The following is a 22,122-nucleotide window of genomic DNA, read 5'->3' on the forward strand; positions in this document are numbered from 1 at the left end:
GCCCTTGGCAGCCATCACTATTTATCAAGTGAATAAAATGGATGTTGATTTAATTACTTTCAGAGCTTTTTGGGTCTTATTGTTGTGGCAGTTAATATAGATTGGTTAAATGTCTAGATGAAAGCATAGCATTAATGTTATTTCTATTATCCATTTCTCATTTTTGATTCCTAATTACTACTTTAAATAATTTAGGTAACTTCCTCCTACTATTTTTGGTGCTCTCTGACCTTGAGTACCTAGTACCTTCATGGTGTCACACCCAGACCTACCCTTCTTGGAAATCTATCTGTTTTTACCCACAATATCACAACTTGCCTTGTGCATTCTGGAAACTTTTTTCCTTTAAAAGAACCTAATACATTAATTCCTACAAATATTTCACTTCTTCATTTGTGTTTTGACAGAAAATGATCCATTTTACTGTGAAGGATTGATTTTGAATAGTGATATCACAAGTGTTATTGCTGGGCAGTCTTTGGGAATGGGTAAGAGATTTTAAGTCTTTCCTGAAAGCCCTTCCAATCTGTCAAAGCAGTTGCCAGGGAAGTATGTTGCTCTTACATCAAGGACTGCTCTTAAAGTTAGAACCAATGCCAAAGAGACTGAGGAGAGAAAAAAGAAAAGACAGAAACCTTTGGGTTAAATAAACATTAGTGCTTCCCTAAAAATGACTGGAGTAGAGCAGTTAATACAGAATATCTGGTTCTGATTATCTGAGAAAAACTGTCATAGGAAATGACCATTTTAAGTGCTGAAGTTTTAGGTCATAATGAATAGCTCCTTTGTACTTGGCCTGCGTGTAAAGCATAGTCATCAACTCCCTAATATCATTAGGAGGCTCATGCACATTGCAGATTATTCAGGAACCTCTAGGATTATTTTTAGGACTTGAATCCATTTCTGGAGATATTTCTCTTGTGATAGAAATCAAAACCTTGGCTATGAGCAGCTACCTTAGTGAACCCTCCTGTCTGCAAGTTTGGTTTAGCCAAAACTGAGTGTTCTCCACTTCATTAATAAGAATGATCTCTATTTGACTATTTTAAATTTATATCAGGTTATTGGTCAGATTCTCTTTCCTCATGTATGTACTTAATGGTGAACATAGACGATAAATTCTTAGTGAAGTTCTTTTTTTTTTTGGTCTTTTTTCCTCAGTTCCTAGTAAGGTGCCTTCTGTATATATAGTAGGCAGATAATAAGTTTACTGAATTAAAGTCAAAGGGTAGTAGGTAAAATTTCCCCCCAAACTTGAAATGAGCAATTCATGCTCACAGGGTTTGCTCTTACATTGCTTCATCCTCTCTACCCCTTTCCATCTTTAAGGCTCAATTTCAATATTGGGCTCAAATAGTAGCTAGCATTTATATAGAAACTTTTCAATTTTCAATTTTAAACTTTTCAAGTTTAAAACTTTATTACACCTTAAAACTGTAATATTTTTAAATCGGTGATCACAATATTACTTTAGAATTAAAAGTTGCTGATTGATAGACAAAGAGTTTGATTCACTATTTACAAAACAAAGTTTAAACTTTGTAAGGTTTACAAAACACTTCACAAATATTATCTCATTTGATCCTTACAACAACCTTGACAGGTAGATGTTGTTTTTAATTCCCATTTTATAGATGAAAAACTAAGGCAAATAGATGATAATTGATTGGCCCAAGATCACACAGTTAATAATTGTCTCAGGCCCGATTTGACCACACCTTCCTGACTTCAGATCCATTGTTCTTTCTGCTGTACCATCTTGCTGTCTGGAAGAAGCATAAGGCTTTCCTTGAGGTCTTTTTTTTTTATTTTCCCCTCAGAGGAAGAGAATGAATGAATGAAAAAAGCATTTATTAATTATCCATCATCTGCTAGGTATTGTACTAAGCACTAGAGATACAAATATAAACAATTAAGATAGTCTTTGCCCTTCTTGAACTTATATTCTACAAAGACAGTATATAGATGATTGTTCACTAGCGATGAGAGTTTTGAACAGAGAAAAGATAGGCAGGGATGACTGTAATAATAATTACTATGTCCTTTTCTAGGAGTAGTAGCATTGATTTGATTGCTCTTCTCAGAGTTAGATGTGGAAAGAGTGGTGGAGGAGAGGAGAGAAGGGAAGAGCACATACACTAGATGCCATAGTATGGAGATGGCAGGGAGAATAGTGGTGCACTTGAGACCAAGGAAAATGAAGTGACCTCTCATCAATCAGAGTACTGGGCCACAGGGTTGAGAACTACAGTAAAAGGTAGAGACTGGAACTACATATGAATAATATTTTCCTGCTTTCTTTCTAATCTTGGCAACATTTGTTTTATTTGTACAAAAACTTTTAAAATTTAAATTAATGTACTCAAAATTATTCATGTGTTACATTTCATAATGCTCTCCATCTCTTATTGATTCATAAATTCCTCTCCTATCTATATATCTGATAGTTAATATTTGCTGTTTATGTATCCATTTTAATCTTAGTGAAAGGCATAAGATATTGGTCTATAACTAGTTTCTGCCAAACTACTTTTCAGGCTGTCCTAACAGTTTTTGCCAAATAGTGATTTCTTATCTCCAAAACCTGGTTCTGCTTTTGTCAAATACAAGCTTAAGATAATCTTTTACTACTGTTTGTTGTGTGTCTGTTCTGTTCCATTAATCTACCATTCCATCTCTTACCCAGGACCAAATAGTTCTGATAATTTCTGCTTTCTAATATAATTTTAAATCTGGTACTGCTAGACCTTCTTCCTTTATTTTTTATTAACTATTTTGATATTCTTGATATTTTGTTCTTTCTGCTGCATTTTATCTTATTTAATTTGGCCTAGTGTTCTTACATGTCAAGGCTGCTATGAATCCTGAAACAACCACATAGAATATTAGCACTCCTTCCCAGTTTTGAGTCTTTTGCAAATAAGATAAGCATACTATCTATGTAATTTTATTAAAGTAACTGATTAAAATGTGAAATAGCACAAAGCCAAGAAGTGATTCTTGAAGTGTTCCAATAGCAACTCAAAGATGGTGTTATGATAACAAGAGCCCACTACAATGATAACTCTAACAACTTAAAAAAAATTTAATGCAAATTCTCACAATTATTGCCTATCAAAGCCAAAGATGGACAAGAATATTTTCTTTAAAAGGTCTACACTTTGACCCCATGGGAGAAATTTAAACGTGCCTTTTTAATGACATTTCTATAAAAGCAGAATAACTTTGAGGAAGGTGCCTTTATACTTTATAAAACCTCTGGCACATCAACTGCATTCTTCAGCATGGGGTCTTGACATGTGGAAGGAGGGAAAAAAAGGAGTGGAAGATTTCCTGTGCAGCTTTCTCAAATCATATCCAGCTGCAGCTTGTATTTCTGTGTAGACTTAAAGTTCCATATCATGGGGTTTTACTAAATCTTCCAAACTTACTAGGCTTTCCTTGAAAGCTAATGCCCAAGAAAGATTTGATTGTTGTACTTTTATAGATAATCTAAGCAATGTTTCTTCATTAAAATACAGGATTTTTTATACTTTTAAAAATAGTAGTATCTTAGATTCTACCTTTCAGTGAAGGAATAAATATGAACATATTAAAAAATAAAATTTTCACAACTGAGTTAAAAAATCAAGTCCACAAATATAGGCATGATCATAATGTAATTTTTCTGAAAGAGATTTGTAAGTTTTAGAGTGGATCATGATCTCAGTATATAAACCCATATTCTGATCTAACATTTAAAAAATACACAAAAAACAAATGTAATTTTTTTTAGCCTTTACCTTCTCTTTTGGTGTCAATTCTAAGACAGAAAAGTGGGAAGGGTTAGTCAGTTGGGGTTAGGGGACTTGCCAAGGGTCACACAGCTAGGAAAAAGCAATGTAATCTTAGACTGCATTAAAAGGAGCATGGAGTTCTGGACTCGGGAGGGGATAATTCTGCTCTCAATTTTGCTTGGATCTTGCCCTAGTCAAATTATGTCATCATCATAATAACTAACATTTAGAAGTGCATTACATTTTTATTTCTGTATCTAGCATTGTGTTTAGTTCCGGGTACTACATTTTAAGAAGGACTTAATACATAAAAGTCATTTAAAGGAACTAGAACTGTCTAGCCTAGAATAGAGATGTTGGGGCTTTGGAGAAGCCTTGGTAACTCTCTGAAAAGACTTTCACATGGAAATGGGACTAGAATTGTTCTGCTTGGGCTCAGAGGTCAGAATCTGATGTGGTGGGTAGAAGATACAAAGAAACTGATTTTCCCCTTAATACAAAGAAATAACTGTCCTAGGTATTAGAGCTATCCAGACGTGGAATAGGCTACCCCTCTGTGGATTGTCCCCTTACTTGAGGCTTTCAAATCTGGGCTGGATGACCTGTTATTAAGTATCTTGCAAAAGAAATTCTTGGTTAGCCACAGGTTTGGACTAAATGGCCTTTTGGAGCTCTGTACTTAACAACATACATACTTATCCCAAGACACCGCTAAGCACACTGTCTTGCAGTCCTTAAACAGTTCATATGTGTTAGTCTTGTCCTTTCAAATACCTTGTAAGATTTTTAAGGATATGGGCCTTATATTATAATCTCTGTATCCCTTTTATCAGCCAATCAGTGCATCAACAGACACCAAGTAGATCACTTCAGTCAGTGATAGTATTGGGTACCTGTGTCTAGGCTCAGGAAATATTTAAGAGTAAAGAATAGTGGTTTCTTTTTCGGATCCAGTAAAGAGAGGTCTCCAGCTTTAAGCAATGTTATTTTTGAAGGCGGGTCCCTGTTAAAATAAATATTCAATAGCATATCCTAAAGGATTCTTTTTAGGATAATAGTCTTCAACCTTTTCCTGATACCAGTGTTCCTTTTGATGTTTTTTCTTTTCTTTTGGAGATGACTGGACAAAGAACTGAAGCTGTAATTTTATTGGTATAAGGAACTCCTTATGAGGAGTGACTTTACCAGGGTCACACAGCCCATATGTATCAGAGATGGAATGCGCTTCCAGAATTTCTCTATTCCTAGGGCAACTTTCTTGCCCTTTTGCCTCCCTTTGAATTTCCTAAAAGACTGTGATTACTGACAAGTCTGTCAGGAAAGGAAAAAGGTGCTTCATTTACTAGCACTGCCAGTAAAATGATCAGCTGCTTTCAGTACATCTGATTGTTGGGTGGAAGCTAGATTCATTTAGATTTCATCTGACCCAGGACAAGGACTTGAGATGCTTCTTAGAATATGAATAGAATTGGAATGTGACCTATGGGAAGAGTATGGCAATGACCATGGCAATGACAACCATCTTGGAAATGAAATCAGGTGGGCCTTCATGACTATTTTTTTTAAAACTATTATCTTGTTTCTTAGAATTGATACCAAGTTTTGATTCTAAGGCAGAAGGATGGTAGGGGCTAGGCAACTGGGGTCAAGTAACTTGTCCAGGGTCATAGAGCTAGGGAATATTTAAGATCAGATTTGAACCTAGGCCCTCTTGTCTCCAGGCTTGACCTCTGAGCCACTGAGCCACCTACCTGCCTCATGCAATGAATATTAACCACTTGAGACTGACTGGGTATGAGCCTAGAAAATAGTCACCTCTTCCATTCTCTGTCTCCTAGTGTGCTTTTCTCTCTGCCTCTTTCACTCCTTTGGGATCATAGGAGGTCTCTATCTCACCTGAGGACTAAGCTCTGCTTGGCAAGGTAAGAAACTTGAGAGAATCCCTCAGGACAGAACTAAAGGAATGCTAGTACTAAATTTTATTCCTTTTTCAAGCCTTTCTTTTGTGTGGAGTTGAAAACAAAAACATAGTAATCATACCATTTAAATTTATTTCAAATAATCCCTTTTGGGGACTCCTATCTAGTATAAGGGCCAAGTTCCTCTTTCATTTCCTCACCTTGAGACTCATTGCCCCAAAAGTATTGTTTTCATTCCCAAATCATTCACTAATAAAAGCTTTTGCTCTTTAATCAATGAATGTTGTGGGGAGTAAAGAAACCCCTAACACTTCTAACTAGAGTTGATAGATGAAAGAAAAGCAACTTCAGACATTTAAAATGTTCACATAGCACTGGGAGAAACTGGTAATATTTAACATTTATCTAAAAAACCAAGTTGTCATTCAACTTTGGTTGATATTTCTGACTCTTTGTGACTCCATTCAGAGTTTTCTTGGCAAAGATACTGGAGTGGTTTGCCATTTTCTTTTCTAACTCATTTTAAAGATGAGTAAGCTGAAGCAAACAGGATTAAGTGACTTGTCCAAGATCATATAAAGAATAAATGCTAAGGCTGGATTTAAACTCATGTCTTCTTGAATCCAGGCCCAACACTATTCAACTTGTGACCTAGCTGCCCACAAATAGTTGTCAAATGACATTTAAGTGCCTGGTACTGAGCTAAGTACTGGGGATACTGAAAAAAAAAGGAGGGGGGGGCAAAAAACAGCTCCAGTTCTCAAGGAGCTCCTACGCTAATGAAAGAAATAACATGAAAACAACTGGGTACAGATAAGGTATTTTCAGGATAATTTGGAGATAATCAACAAAAGAAAGGCTCTAGCATTAAGGGGAAGTAGGAAACAAAGTAAATGCCCATCAAATTGGAGATTGGCTAACCAAGTTGTGGAATACCCCTCATATGTGATGAAATGTGAGGAAAACTTGGGCATAACAAATGCCCAACATGTTGATAGAGAAGCTTGAAAAGATCTGCATAAATAGATATAGAGTAAAGGAAGCAGAGCCAAGAAAACAATATACCTAATGATTACAATGATGTAAATGGAAAGAACCCCACACACACACAAATAAAAAATGAATGTTGTGAAATTATAAAGAATAATTATGACTGAAAAGAAGAAATAGGAAAAGATATCCCCAACCCATTCCTTTGCAAAGGGGAAAGTGTACATATTTTCAGATTTTTAAAATGCATTTATTACTTATTTCCCCCCTTTTCTTTTTTGCCTTTAAAAATACTTTTTGTTAGATGGAGTGGCTCAGGGGAGGGGAAGAGAACGCTATTGAGAGAAAATATTGGAGAATCAGGAAAGGAATCTTAAGTAAAGCAAAATTTTGACTGAGACAAGCTAGGAGGTGGAAATGGGGAAGGAGAGAATTCTAGACATGGGGGATAGCCAGTGAAAGTCCTCTTTCCCTCTTATACCCCATAGTTTGATAAGCTCTTGCAGAATGAAAGACAGAGACTCGACCTTAGTCTGTTTGAGGAATAGAAGTAAATTCCTACAAGTAGTGTAAAATAGGCTACTTTTCCTACTACTTTTAATAAAGCAGTGAGAAGGGAACCAAATACGGAGTCACTGAGTCTCTGGGGAAAGGATAGTGGTTCTGTGGTGTTAAGGAAGAGGAAGGTGAGTAACCCACAGGGATTACTGTGGAATGAGAAAGGACAAAGGAATTTTAATAACTGTCTCCAGCTGTGGTGCTGCCAAAAGACAGGGTCATCAGTGCCAGTGAAAGGGCATTGAAACAACTGGAAGGACAATACAAGGAAAGTGAAATCGTTTTATAAAATTGCTTCTCTCTTATGGTCACATTTTCCACCAGGGAGGGTAGGGACTCTGGGCTATCCTGCCTAAATGTTAAAACCTGCATCACATGCCACCCTCTTATGGGGGCCTTCTCAGATTCTCCCCTTATCTCTCTTTCCTCTTAACCATGGGCTCTGAACCTGAGATCCACAGAACTCCAAGGGCTCCAAAGACAGATTTCAAATTGAGGCCCTATAAAACTGAATGGAAAAAATTGTATCTATTTTCACTAACCTTTGGTTTCCTTTGTAATTATATGTGTCTTATTTTGTGTGTTTAAAAACAGGATTCTGAGAAAGGGTCCATAGGTTTCCCCATGCTGCCAATGAAAATGAACAGTGAGTTGTTTGGTTTTTTCTTGGCACTGATAGATTTTGCTGAACCATCAAGTACCCTCTTTCCTTTGTGAGTGGTGATCTGCATTTACTCATTCTGTGGCTGGATCTGTGCTTATGTGATCAAATGTGCCTCCCTGAGAAGAAGCTCACTTGTTCATATGAGTATCAAATTTCTGTCACTAGTACCTAAGATCCCAGAATCTTAGGGTGTCAGTTGGAAGTTATGGTCACCAAATCCAAACATTCATCAATATGGAATGTTCTGTAACACTGTGACAGATAATCCACAAGCCTTTACTTTATTCATCTCAATAGTTGGGGCCTCAGTACTAACAAATCATTCCTATAGCATCTACTGTATTTGTCAGTAGCTATATGTAATTAAGACATTTTTACTTTGAAATGAAATCTGTTTATCTGTAGGTATCCATTGGAGCTGCACAAAATAGCTCTAAGAATTCCTTTTTCTCTAGATAACAGCTTTTCACATACTTGAAGACAGCAGTCATGTTCGGTGCCTTCTAAGTTAATTTGATTTAAGCATTGGAAAGAACTTTAGAGAGCTTGTTGTTTAGAATCATAAAGACAGATATCTTTGATATCAAGGAGATCTCAAGAGAGCATCTGGTTTAGGAGAGTTCAGGTCTGGGTCTTGTTTATTTAGAATAGAATTAAATAAATAAAGTCCAGAGTGATTAAATGCCTACTTTTGGGTAACACTACTACATGCAACAAGAATCATTTCTTTACTGCTATCAAGAAAGGCTAAAATTTGATTTTTCCCCCCCCAGATTATACTGACATGGGACAAGACAAAAAATCACACTTGACAACAACAGGACCTCCTTCAGAGATTTTGTCACCCAACTACAAAGAATCTGATGCCTCTCCAACTAGAATGGACATTGCTAGCCCAGAGGTTACTCCAATGCTGTCTGGGAATCCACACAGAAGACATGCAGAGATGCCTGGGGCAGTATCTGAAAATGTGATCTCATCTCTTGCTTTTAAGCACACAATAGGTCATGTAATACTTTCTGAGCATAAAGATGTCAAATTCAATTGCTCAATCAGTGTGCCCAATACATACCTAGACACTGCAGTTATCTCTTGGTGGAAAGATGGAAAGGAGCTCCTGGGGGCTCATCATGTAATCACACACTTTTACCCAGATGATGAATTTACAGCAATTATTGCACCTTTCAGGTAAGCACTTCTCTTTCTTTGTCTTTCCCTCTCTTTCTCCCCCTGTCCCCCCTCCCTCCTTTCCTTCATAAACTTATTAACAAATGAAAAAATTAAATGAACATATCAATTACCAGACAAAATTTTACTGTCTTAACCCCAGCCTTTAAAAAGAAAGGATCAAATGACTTGAAAAACAGCAAAGAAGAAAAGAACATGTTTCTTTGGGTTCCCTTCTTTTTTCATTATTGCTTTAAAAAAAATAGTTGTATTCAGCATGTACATAGTTATATACAAAATAAGTCTTGCTGAAACTGCTTCATATTACTTTGCTTAGTTGTTTCCTTATATGCTTATACTTTTTATAGCACCATAATATCCTCTTATGTAAATATACCCAGATCTGCTGAACTATTCTCTAGTTTTTGGACATAGAGGCCAAATCCATTATTTATTTATTTATTGCTCTTAAGAATACAGCAGCTTTGGAGCAGCTGGGTAACTCAGTGGATTGAGAGTCAGGTCTAGAGACAGGAGAATCTAGGTTCAAATCTGGTCTCAGACTCTTCCCAGCTGTGTGACCCTGGGCAAGTCACTTAACCCCCATTGCCTAGCCTTGACCACTCTTCTGCCTTGGATCCAATACACAGTATTGATTCCAAGACAAAAGGTAAGGGTTTAAAAAAAAAAAGAATGCAGCAGTTATGACTGTCTCTATATACATATTCTTTCTTCCTTTTTTATGGTCCTTCTGGGATAGGGTCCTAGGAAAAGATACTCTGTGATTGATCAGATCTGCTAATTGATTTCAAAAATATTTGTTCCAGTCTGTGGTCCTGTCTACAGTGTTTAGTATTCTGGTTTCCCCATCACTCCACCAATACTGAATTGTTAGGGCAGGGACCCTTTTTGCTATTTAAGTGCAAAGAAATATCTCATTAAGGTATTTAGCCTTGATTTCAGCATTTCTTTGCTTATTAGGAAATTTGTATATCTCTTCAATCCCTATTGACAGCTTACATTTCCTTCATAAATTATCTAAAAATTATCTTCAATGGAACAATGGCTAAAGAACATAAAATATATTATGAATTTTATTTAAAAAATAATAAGGTTATTGATTTCAAGCTGAAAGTGACCCTGCATGCCATCTAGTTCCACTTCTTTAGGAGGTCCACAGGCACTTATTCAAGCTCACACAAGTTATCAGTCACAGAACTGGGATTTCAAGCCAGAACTTACAGCTTTAGATCTCTTTCCAATATACTATACTACTTCTTAATAGTTTTTTCAAATGTTAAATTATTGCTTATTTAAAAGTCTTTTCCTTTGAAAGAAAGAAAATTAATATGTTAACAAAGAAATCAGAGGCAGTTGGTAGCACAGTGGATAAAGTGCTGTGCCTGGAGTCAGGAAGAGCTGAGTTCAGATTTGATCTTAGGCACTTACCAGCTATGTGTCCCTGGGGAAGTCACCTAACTTATGTGTCTTTCAGTTTCCTCAGCTGTAAAATGAAGAGAATAACCTACTTTGTAAGGTTGTTTTGAGGTTCAGATGAGGTAACATTTATTAAAAATGCTTAGCATAGTGCCTGACACATAGTAGGTGCTAGATAAATGCTTATTCCCTTTCCTTCCCTCCTTCCCTTCTAGTAAGAGTTAACTGCATCAGCTTTGTAAAAAAAATTACAGCTAACTTTTTTCTCTTTTATATTAGTCTAAGATTTCTGCCCATCTTTTATGCTATAAAGTATAAAAATAAAACCACCAGTCTTTATAGACTAGAAATTGCTATTAGCCCACAGCAGGATTATTTCTTTTTTTTTACTTTAAAAATTTTTTATTTTTATTACATAAAACACACTTCCATATTGGTCATTATTATAAGAATATACTCATACATAACTAATGTCCCCAAATAAAACCATAGATACACTGATATGAAAGATATATTTGATCCATATCCATCTGACTCTTATCAGTCCTTTCTCTGGAGGTGGATAGCATTCCCCATCATGGGTCTGTCTGACTTGTCCCAGATCATGCTGAGAGTAGCCAGATTTTCATAGTTAATCATCATACAATATTGCTGTTACCATGTACAGTGTTTTCCTGGTTCTGCTTATTTCGCTTTGCATCAGTTACTGCAGATCTTTCTAGCTTTTTCTAAAAGCACAGTTTCTGATACACAGTATACAGTGATGCCAACTCTTAATGTATCCAACACCTTGGTCCTCAAATCATTGATGATAATATTTAATGAGTCCAAGTCCCACTTATTTTCTTCTCTATCTTTTATACTACTTCTTTATCTTTTATACACTTTGGTTTGGTATCAAAAAGCTAGTTGATCCAAGTTAAGTTTTAAGAATTATGGCAATTAATGAAGATAATGAATTTATAATGCTTCTTTGTTCATATCAATTTCATTCAGCTGAGCAAAACTTTGTTAGGTACCTTCTGTGTGCAAAGCACTGTTCTGGGTGCTGGAGATACAAAATAAAGACAAACCACCATGTATCTGAGGAGCTTACTTCTATTAGGAGAAGGAATATAACATATTCACAGAGAAGTAAAAAGAAGGTAAATTGTAAATAGGACAGAGCACTAGCAAGTGAGAGAAAGAGATCCAGGAATGCCTTCTTTAGGAGGTGGCATCCAAAGCATGCCTTGAAGAAAGCTCGGGATTTTAATGTGACTGTGAGAGGGTATGGGGACCTACTTGTGAAAAGGAATGAAGGTAGGAGATTTTGGTGTGGGAGAAGATAGCAGACCAGTTTGACTAAAAGAGAGAATGCATGAAGATATAGACATAAATCTGGAAAAGGAGGTGGGAACCATATTGTTTTAAGTGCTGGGCTGGTGATTTTGAATTTGTCCTAGAAGAATTGGGGATCCACTGAAGATTGTGAGTAAAGGAATCATGTGATCAGATCCCTGTTAAGTATATTCATTTGGAGGATGAATTTGTGAGAGGAGAAACAGGCAGCAAAGAGGCTAATGAGAAGGTTTTGATAATAATCTTGGTAAAGGTTGTGAGGACCTGAACTAATTTATATGTTATGTGAGTGAAGAAAAAGACAGTTTTGAGAGCTCTTGTGAAAGAATAGACAAGGTTTGGTAGCTGATAGACAAGGGAACTGGGAAAGAAAAGAATAAAAGATGATTCTATGTTTATGAAGAGAGAAGACTAGAAGGAAAGTAATTTCTTCACTAGAAATTGGGATTGCATGCTGGGCAGGGCCTGACTCCCTTGGTAGTTTAGGTTTCATATTGGAATGAATTCAGACAATTCTTTAAACAATGAACAAACCAGAAGTCATTGAACAATTAACAAAAAGGGATTTACTTAGCCATAGCAGGGCAAGAATATTCAGCAAAGATAATGCATCAAGGAAGAGGAGAGGGGGGAAAAGGAATTAGCATTTATTAAGTGCCTGGTGTATGACTAGCATTTATTAAGCGCCCTCTGTGTGCTTAATGACATTGTACAACTCTGGTTAACTTAAATCCAATTCACACCCAGACATCGCTCTGTAATGTCATTGGTCCTATTTGAAATAATGGACTAACAATTTGCTTTGTGCTAGGCACATAGTAGACACTTTATAGATATGCTAAGCATTTTACAATCATTCTCTTATTTGATCCTCCCAACAACTTTGTGGAGACTGGTACTATCATGATCTCCATTATATAGGAGGAAACTGAGGTAGACAGAGCTTAAGTGACTTGCCCAGAATCACAATAGCTAGTTAGTGTCTGAGGCTGGCTTTGAACTCAGATCATTCTGATTGTGGACCACTTCAAAGGGATTCAATTGAAGCTCACCTTCCTCTGAACTGCTCATTGTTGTCTGCCTGCCAAGTGCCCTTCCAGCAATCTGGGTCATTATTATTTGATCTCAGGCAATCAGAAAAAAAGATGTCAAGAGCTTGGATCTTCAATTTCCTGAGCCATTCATATATCAAGCTCAGTTTCAATACCTTTTAAGAAAAAACTAGCTTAACTTGAATGAGAAAGAGTGGGCAATTTAGGATGTTGTTCCCACCCCAGTTGGGTTTTGGGAAAAAAACAGTTATATTTTGGACATGTTAAAATTGAGCAGAGGCAGCTGGTAGTAATGTGGAACTGGAATTCAGGTTTTGGAAGGAGGGAAATTAGTAAGATTAAATAAAATTCTCATATTCAAAGATATATTAACTGAAAACTACAAGAAAAATGGCTTTTTTTTTTTGGTTGCAATACTTCATGTTTTTCCTCTATACCTTTTGGGTCTTTTAGCTAAGACCTTTTTTGTCATGATTTATTGATCAGATTTCTCCTAAGGTAGACAGATATTATTTTGCTTTTGTACCCACCAACTAAAAACTGCAGATAGGAAACAGTCATATAAAGCAGAAACTGGGCTAGTTTACCCATAATTACTCCACTAAGTAATACAAATATAATTTTCTACAAAACAAAACTTTCTGCTTGTTGTTCTTGGACTAGGTCCTTGGTACAATCTTATGACTATTAGAGAGGAAAAGCAAGACTGAAAAGGAAGAAAGATATAAAAAGACTTTGCAAGTTTTCTATGGTTCCTTTGCAGGAAACAAGCTCAGAACCACCACCATCTTAGTTATCCTGTGTTGTATATTCTATTGGCATTTCCATTCATGGCTGCTTCTTGAGGATTTTTTTAAAATATAGGCAGTAGGGTCTTTTAGCTTCTGTAAAAATGACACAACCTTCAGTCAACCAGTCAATCAATAAACATTTAGTCAGGGTTTACTGTGTGCCAGGTAGTGTGCTAAGTAAGAAGATATAAATGCAAGTAAAAGAAAGATAGTCCCAGTCCTCAATCAGCTTACTTTTTAAACTGAGGATAACAACACAAAAAAAGAGAGCTGAAAAGCAAGAATCAGGGGGTGGTGAGGAGGATGAAGCAGGATCATGAGTACTAAGTCCAGAGAATGAGGGATGGCCTGTCTAGAGACTTTCTCCAAGATGGTAATTTTGGGGAAAACTCACTAATGGGAAGATGAGTCCATACAATTTGCCTTCTTCAGAAGGTAAAACTTTGTAATGTTTTCATTGGGTTACCACATTGGGGCTTTTGACTAGTTATATCAACCAAACAATTTGTCTTGACTAAATTTTTCTTTCCCCAAACTAATAGATTTACTTATTGGAATATATTTACCAAACCACTCAGCATTGTATAGCCACAGCCTATGAGTTAAAAAGTGAATATCACTTAATGGTTAGTTTATATATATATGTATATATTAATAGATAGATTAGACTAAGTAAAAAGCCCTAAATATTGTAAATAGTTAAGAAAGTTAGCAAATTAGCTTTTAATGAAGTGAAATTTAATAAGGACTATAGTGATCAAAGAAGAAAAACATCTAAGCTTCACCACCTTCTATGGGAAAGAATGGACCAAAGTTTGATTCCCAAAATAAGAATTTCCATTTCTATGGATGACTGTCCCTCATTTGATTATCTTATTTTGTATGTTTCTAATTTTTGAACTTTCTTTTGTGAATTAGAATCTTCCCAATGTAATATTTTGAGACAGTTGGTAGAAAATGCATTCTCTTCTACTTGCCATCAGGGAAATGAGACATATTCAAGTTTTAGGAAGTTGAATTATATTCCTTAGAAAGGGAAAAAAGTACTCTTAAAAATTAAATTGCCATATAGTTAAGTATCTGCTATTTGCTTAGCACTGCACTAGACACATTGGGACACAAAGATAAAAGCAAAATTATTTCTAGACTCATGGCACACATAGTCTCCAGGGGGAATATAAAATAGCAAACCTTTTTAGGCTTGTTAACATTGATGAGAAGGGGCTCCCCCTGCACTGAGGCTCTACCACCAGAGTAAATATGGTTGCTGGGGGGATGGGACAGAAACGGGAATCAAAACCATATGGAAAAAGAATGAAGTGTATGTCATCCCTATTGCGCTCTCTACCACCGAAGAAGTACCTGGAACTATTCAGTGATACTACAGTGTAGCTTTTAGTACTTTTATTCTAGTACAAAAAAGTAGTTATTTTATCCATTAAGATATATTATTATAAGATATATATATTAAGAACATTAAGTATAAAAAAGTAATAGCAGAAAATGACTTATCTCAACATTTTTTTCTGAACCCCACTGAAAAAGCTAAGAACACAATAATAAGGTAGGGAATGAATTAGGCTCTCAAGTGATGGAAGGAATACTTATATCCATTAGAACAGGCAACTGAATACTTTGAACACTGATAACAACAATGATAGCTATAAAATAATAATAATAACTCAGTGTAGAATAGTGTTGCTGGTGCATAGCAGAATTATAGAGGAGGTACCATCTGGGGAGCAAATACATATTTCATGGAAAACATCTATGAGCTGGAGAAAGAATTAAGCACAGGTGAAGGATACTGAGATGCCATTTTTACCCTTTTTTCCTCTTACAATCCTTAGTGTCCTACAAGATTCAGTCAAGAAACTAGTTTGTCCTTGAAGGCTAAACTTATCAGCTAAGTTGTCTGTGCTCTCCTCCTCTTCATATTATTTTGTATTTACTTATCTGCATTTTGTGTTATATTACTCTCCACTTTCTGTAATTGAATATAAACTCCCTGGGGTCAGGGACTATTTTGGTTTTTCACATTTGTATTTCTAGGACTTAGTATAATGTCTTACATCTAGTAAGTATGAATAAATATTAAATTGTGTTGAATGGATGTTCCTTCAGCTCCTAGGGGTTCATGAAACCACATGTGTAAATCTCCAGTCTCATTCAGAAAATGAGAATTGTTGACAGGAAGTCATTTAACATGGGTGGTCATATCTGTGTCATTTATGTTTTGGCAGACAAAATAAAAATAATAGCTCATATATAGCACTTTAAGATTTGCATACTATTTTTTATGTTTTCTAATTTGATCTTCAGTAGGTGCTATTATCCCCATTTTCAGATAAGGAAATGGAGGCAGAGAAAGGTTAAATGACTTGTCCAAGGTCACAAAGCTAGTCATTATCTATTTCAGGATTCAAAGTTAGGTCTTCTTGACCCCAAGGTCTATACTATATCTAATGCACCATTTAGAATACAATATAATTAATGTGATCACTGAATTTCTTCGCGTCTCTCTTGCTATACTGACATGTAGATGCCACTTTTTTAAGTTTTATTGATGGATTTTGTTTTTCCAGCAGTCATTTTTACTCGATAATAGCCAAAATAAGGTTAAGAAAGTGGTTGAATTGAACTTGCCTTTGAAACAAAGAAAAAGAGTTAAGAAAAAAACAACCAGTAGTGACCAGTTTAAAAGTGTATTCAACACTCTGCCCTTGTAGTGCCTCACTTTTTTTCCTTAGATATAACTTCTGAAAATTACAGGGTTTGGAAATAGGAAAGAGGAAGGAAAAAATATCATGTGTCCAACAGTTCCTCTTCCTGTTTGTCAACCATCGCTATTTACAGTATGGAAAAGTGTGTGGGATCTGTGTGGGGTTTAGGAAATGTAGAAGAGGGAAGAGAGAATGAGGAATTGAAAGTTTCAAAGCTATGGCCACCTTGTCAATGATTTTCCCACCAATGTCTCATTTCTGTTGTGAGGATTGTTCAGGAGAGTCAACCCAAGAAGTAAAGATCTTTTTTTTTTTTCCCTTTTAAGCATAAACAATGTACAACGCCCTGATAATGGGTCCTACTTTTGCAAATTAAGAATCAACAGTGATGAAATTGTGTCTGAGCCCATCTACATTGAAGTACAAGGTAAGTCTAAAGACAAATGATTGAGAGATTAGGGCTGCTTACTCAAGGCTTCATTAGGTTCATGTGAAGTAAAATCTGTGATTATTAATCCCTATTTTGATAGATAAAATATTTATTAAACATGAGTCTCCCCTCTCTCCCCCTTAGACTGTGAGCTCCTTTTGCTTTTTTTTGGATCCTGAGCACTTATCGCAGTGCCTGGCATGTAGTAGGTACTCAATAAATGCCTATTGGCATGACTACTACGTGGCTGTCCTTCGCTGTGGGGATGCAGATACAAATAAGCAAGGCAGTCTGTTGAAAGAACTCTATATACAAAGGAAACATGGAAAGGGAGGGGAGGCACCTCACCCAGGTGAGGAAAGGCGAGAGATGCCTGGCTGGGAAGTGAGGTGGAGGTCTGGAGCTGGGCAAGGTTAGGTGAAATTCCTTACCCAAGGTAGTTCCATGCACAGAGCCCAACCTTTCCCTGGGGGCATGGCTGGACAGCAGATAGCATGGTTTAAACAGATAAGGAAACAGACCCTTAAAGTAAGGGATTTACTTAGGTGTCACACATCTAGTCAGAGTTGAGATTTGAACCAAGATTTCTCCTGTTTCTAAGTTTAGTGCTACTATTTCCACTACAAAATGAAGTCTCTGAAATGGCTTTCATATCCGCTTGTCTACTGTTAACATTTGTTGTGCAAAGGGATATTTGCTTATTTGGCATTTTTCACTACTGTCACCCTTTACAAGTCCCAAATTACTCTTAAAGAAAATGAAACATAAAATGGGTGAGCATCTCTCTTGGGTTCAGACTGATATATAGCCATTGACTTCTGCCATTTCCTGTGAATTTAATATAAAATGTACTTCTTATTCTTTTTGAAAACCTATTTTAGTCCTTATCAGCCCCTCCCTTTGACTGGGTGCACCTACACATGAGAACTATGGGAGGATGTCAGAGGCCTTGTGCCTCCCTGGCCTTTCCAAAGAGGTTGGCCCCTTATCCCAAGTGACTCCTAGCCTATGGGAGACTGGTCTCTGACCCAGACCGAGGCCAAGCCACAAGGAGTGATGTCAGTGGCTTTATAAGAGAGGAAACTGAGGAAGTGAGGTCTTTTGGGGCTCTTTGGCTCTTGGCTTTCTTGGACTGGAGACATCCTGGCGTGCGCCTTTGGGCTAGTTATTAGAGACCAGCGTGGCAAACTCAGATGAGTTAGGTTTTCTCTTACTTCAACTTTTTCTAATAAAGAATTATAAATTAATATACAGTCTCCATAGAATTTTAATCATAACATTCACTTAGACCTGAAGTCATTTTTTCTTTTTCTTTTTCTTTAAGGATTAATTTTGTTTTATGATAAAGACAAGAAGCATTTTTTCCCCCTGTGGAAACTTTACTCTGTCATTCTAGTCTTTGGAGAAATTGCTTAAAGAGATTTTTTTTTGGGGGGGGGGAGGAGTAGGAGAAGGGTAGCAAAGGAAAAGGGGAAAATATATGTAATCTAGAGTATTGTCCAAGACTGACCCAATAGAACAGAGTTCATCTTTGAGGGTTTGGAACAGCGGTCATCAAGAGAAACTCTCTAGTTTGCCACCCATCTGGAAAAATTAGGTTAATCTTTCATTTGTCAGGATGCCAGGAAAATACCCAGGGAAGGAATTAGTCATTACATCCAAATAGCTTTGTATAAATTCCTGAGTCTCCAAACAACCAATTTTCCCATTCCTGGGACATCTAAAATGGAACCAGAGAGTTATTCTGATCTCAAGATAAAAACTTTAGAAACTTTCAGATCTGTTCAATTTATAGCACATGCACCAAATATATATTGACCAGCATGCTTGGAGGTATTGCTAAGCTTCTATTTCAAATCACCCTATATTTGGGTTTCTAGTGGGAGAATGTGCCAATTAGGATTTTAACTATTTAGTTATTCAAAGGAGATAATATATATAAAAATGTTTTGAAAACTATAAAAATGCTAAATAGGTAAGATGACATTACAAAATTTCTGTCCTTTTCCTATTTTTGCCTCCTCTTTCTTCTTCTTTCCTCCTCCATCTTTTTTCTTCAGTTCCTTATCTTGATTCAACTACTGATCAGCATTAGAGTTTTGAACTATTGTGTTTCGTTTCTGATATGGACCTTTTTGATATGTCACTTTTTGAGTAGCCTGATGGCTCCCTACCCCTCTTCTGGAAAGGCCCATCATATTGGTACTAGACTTACCTAGGACCCCTGATCAGTTAGTCTGAATAAAGTAGCTCATGACTCCCAAACTCAGGTAATCCACTAGCCTTAGTCTCCAAAGGAACAGAAATTCTAGGTATGTGCTGTCAGATCTTTTCCCTACTTTTTTCTACCAGTCCTCATATACTATGAATTTGAGATCTTTTATCATCATAATTGTCTTTCTCTGAACACTTTCCAGTTCCATGATAATGGTGATGATCATAATACTTATTACAAGTCACTTAAGGTGAAAAAACTAAAACTGAAAATAAAAATGAATATATTTTTTCTTTATGTTTATGGTGGTAAAACAAAAATCCCATGAGTTTGCATTACAGCACTAAGCTACTACTATTTTAATGGCTTCTGATTATCATTCTTTCAAACTAATTTTTTTACAAGGGTTTTTTTTTTTTACATTTTAACAAATGCAATGACAAAACCTTTGGAGAACTTGCATAGGAAACAAAAGTGCTGTCTAGGTTGATTGGTAAGAATTGACCTTTGTGTTCTTACTTTTATCAGGCTAAAAGAACCTTTCTCAGGCCTCAAGAGACTTGTAAAGAAATCAACTAGTATTCTGGTAGAATTGTTATTTTCTTTAGGATATTTTCCTGTCTTTATTTAATTTTTTCCCCGTTTCTCTTCTAGGACTTCCTTACTTCATTAAACACCCAGAGAGCATAAATGTTAGTAAAAACACAGCCTTCAACCTCACCTGTCAGGCAGTGGGACCTCCTGAACCTGTTAGCATTTTTTGGATTCGAAATAGCAGCCGTATTAATGACAAGCCAGAAAAATCTCCTTCTGTTCTAACTGTCTCTGGTAAGTCACATTGCATGTTCTTTTATAAGAATTGTGATCTGTAGCAAGAATTTTAATTAAAACCATTGATGGGGAACTTCCTTTTGCCTCATCTCTGAGAAAAGGTCATTGGATTTTGCAATTAAGAAATTACTAGAAAGTAATTCTAGAGAAAGCAGTTTCATTTCAGTAATGGGGTAAGAAATCAAACTTTAAGAGGTTGAGAAGTGGATGAGAGGAGAGGAAGAGTGTAGAGACAGTTTATTTTTTGTTTTCCTAGGAATTTGGCTGTAAAAGGGAGAATAAAATTGGTTGATGGAATCAGAGTCAAATAAGAGTTTTTAAGGAAGGGGAGGGGGAGGAAGACCTGGGAATCTTTCCAGGAAACCCAGAATTTTTTGTTTGATGGGGATAATTTTAAATTGGGGGGAAGAAGGGAGAGAGAGAGAGAGAGGAGAGAGAGAGAGAGAGAGAGAGAGAGAGAGAGAGAGAGAGAGAGAGAGAGAGAGAGAGAGAGAGAGAGAGAGAGAGAGAGAGAGAGAGAGGGGATGAGGATGATTATGGATGGAATCTTTTTTGGAGAGAAGACATCAAAGATTCATGTAGAAGGGTGGGCCTTGGTTAGCAAAAGGGTGTCCTCTACTGCAACACAGGAAGAGAGAAGTGAGGATGATATTAAAAACGTTTTGAGGAGTAGAGTTTGGAAGAAATTTGACTGCATTGTGGTGAATGTAACCTCTATTTTCACAGTAAAGTAGGAGGCTAAGTATCCTGCTGAGAGAATGAGGAATCCAGCATAGAATATAGTTAGGAAGCCATGTTTAAATTCAGCCTCAGTCACTTAGTCTCAGTCTGTTTCAGCTTCCATAACTATAAAACGGAAATAATAACAGCACCTACCTTTCAGGAGTATTGTGAAAATTAAATAAAATATTTTTAAAGTGCTGAGAACAATGGCTGCCATACAATAGGCACTATATAAACGCTTATTCCCTCTCCCTTCCCTTTTCTATGTAATGGGGATAATTATAGCACCAACCTCCCAGGATAAAGTAATATTTGTCAAACACTTTGCAAACCTTTGTATGCTATATAAAGGGACAGTTAGATGATGTGTTAGATAAAGTGCCAGGTCTGGGGTCAGAAAGACTCATCCTCCTGAGTTGAAATCTGGTCTCAGACCTTTATTAGCTAAGTGATCCTGGGCAAGTCACTTAACCCTGTTTACCTCAGTTTTCTCATCTTTAAATGAGTTGAAATAATACTTGGTCTCTCTTAGAGTGGAAAAAATACAGGTAGGTATACCCTAAGGGGAAAAAACCCACACTGATTATGGCACCCTTAGATTTTGCACAAAACGAAAAAAAAAACTTGGTTTTGATCCAAGCTTGCATCTGCATTTCAGTAGGAAATGTCCCTTGTAGAAACTCTTTCACAAAAGAAAATCATCAGCTTCACTACATCTTAGAGGTTTAGAGAGTTGTCTGGGGAATTGAGTGGTTAAGTGACTTGCCCTGGGTCATACTTTAAAAAAAAAATTCATTTCTAGAATAAAGATTTTTATTTCAAACCAAACAACTCATTTTACTCTATCTTTTATTTTCTAATGGGATGAAGTGTAAGAATTTCTCTTCATGTTGAAAGTATATCAGAGGTTAAATGTGAACCCAGGTCTTCCTGATTCCAAGGTTGGGGGTATACCACTTATACCCACTTATACTACATGTTCTGGATATGCTGGGGTTGGGGTAGGAGAAAATATATGCAATATTTTGACTAATTCAGCATATAAGGGAAAATATCTTCAAGTTATGTACACCATCAATGTAATTTCATAAAGCTGGAGGTGAGACCTTAGGGATCATGCCATTCAAAAGATGGTATTGAGGGGGCAGCTGAGTGGCTCTGTGGATTGATAGCCAGGACTAGATATGGGAGGTCCTGGGTTCAAATCTGACCTCAGACACTTCCTAACTATGTGACCCTGGGCAAGTCACTTAACCCTCATTGCCTAGCCCTTACCACTCTTCTGCCTTGGAACCAATATACAGTATTATTCTAAGATGGAAGGTAAGGGTTTGAAAAAAAAAAGATGGCATTGATTCTCTTTGAAAACCAAGGACAAACAAGAAGACTGAAGTTTAGAAAGATTGTGACTTTCCAAAGGTCATACGACCATTTAGGGAAAAGCTAGAAGAAGGACCTGGGTTTCTTGGTTCCTTGTCTATTTGTCTTTTTTTTTTAATTGTTTA

At 36.5% G+C, this 22,122-nt stretch overlaps 1 protein-coding gene across 1 annotated transcript in view; it reads left to right on the forward strand.

Moving 5' to 3' along the window:
• Positions 1-22,122, forward strand: part of MERTK (MER proto-oncogene, tyrosine kinase) — a 127,149-nt gene that overhangs the window by 20,497 nt on the left and 84,530 nt on the right. The window contains exons 2-4 of the mRNA XM_007476583.3: positions 8,681-9,095; positions 16,745-16,845; positions 19,718-19,891. Coding sequence (XP_007476645.2) covers positions 8,681-9,095; positions 16,745-16,845; positions 19,718-19,891 — 690 coding nt within the window. The remainder of the gene's footprint in view (positions 1-8,680; positions 9,096-16,744; positions 16,846-19,717; positions 19,892-22,122) is intronic.

The sequence above is a fragment of the Monodelphis domestica genome, chromosome 1, assembly GCF_027887165.1.
Source record: "Monodelphis domestica isolate mMonDom1 chromosome 1, mMonDom1.pri, whole genome shotgun sequence".
NCBI lineage: Eukaryota > Metazoa > Chordata > Mammalia > Didelphimorphia > Didelphidae > Monodelphis > Monodelphis domestica.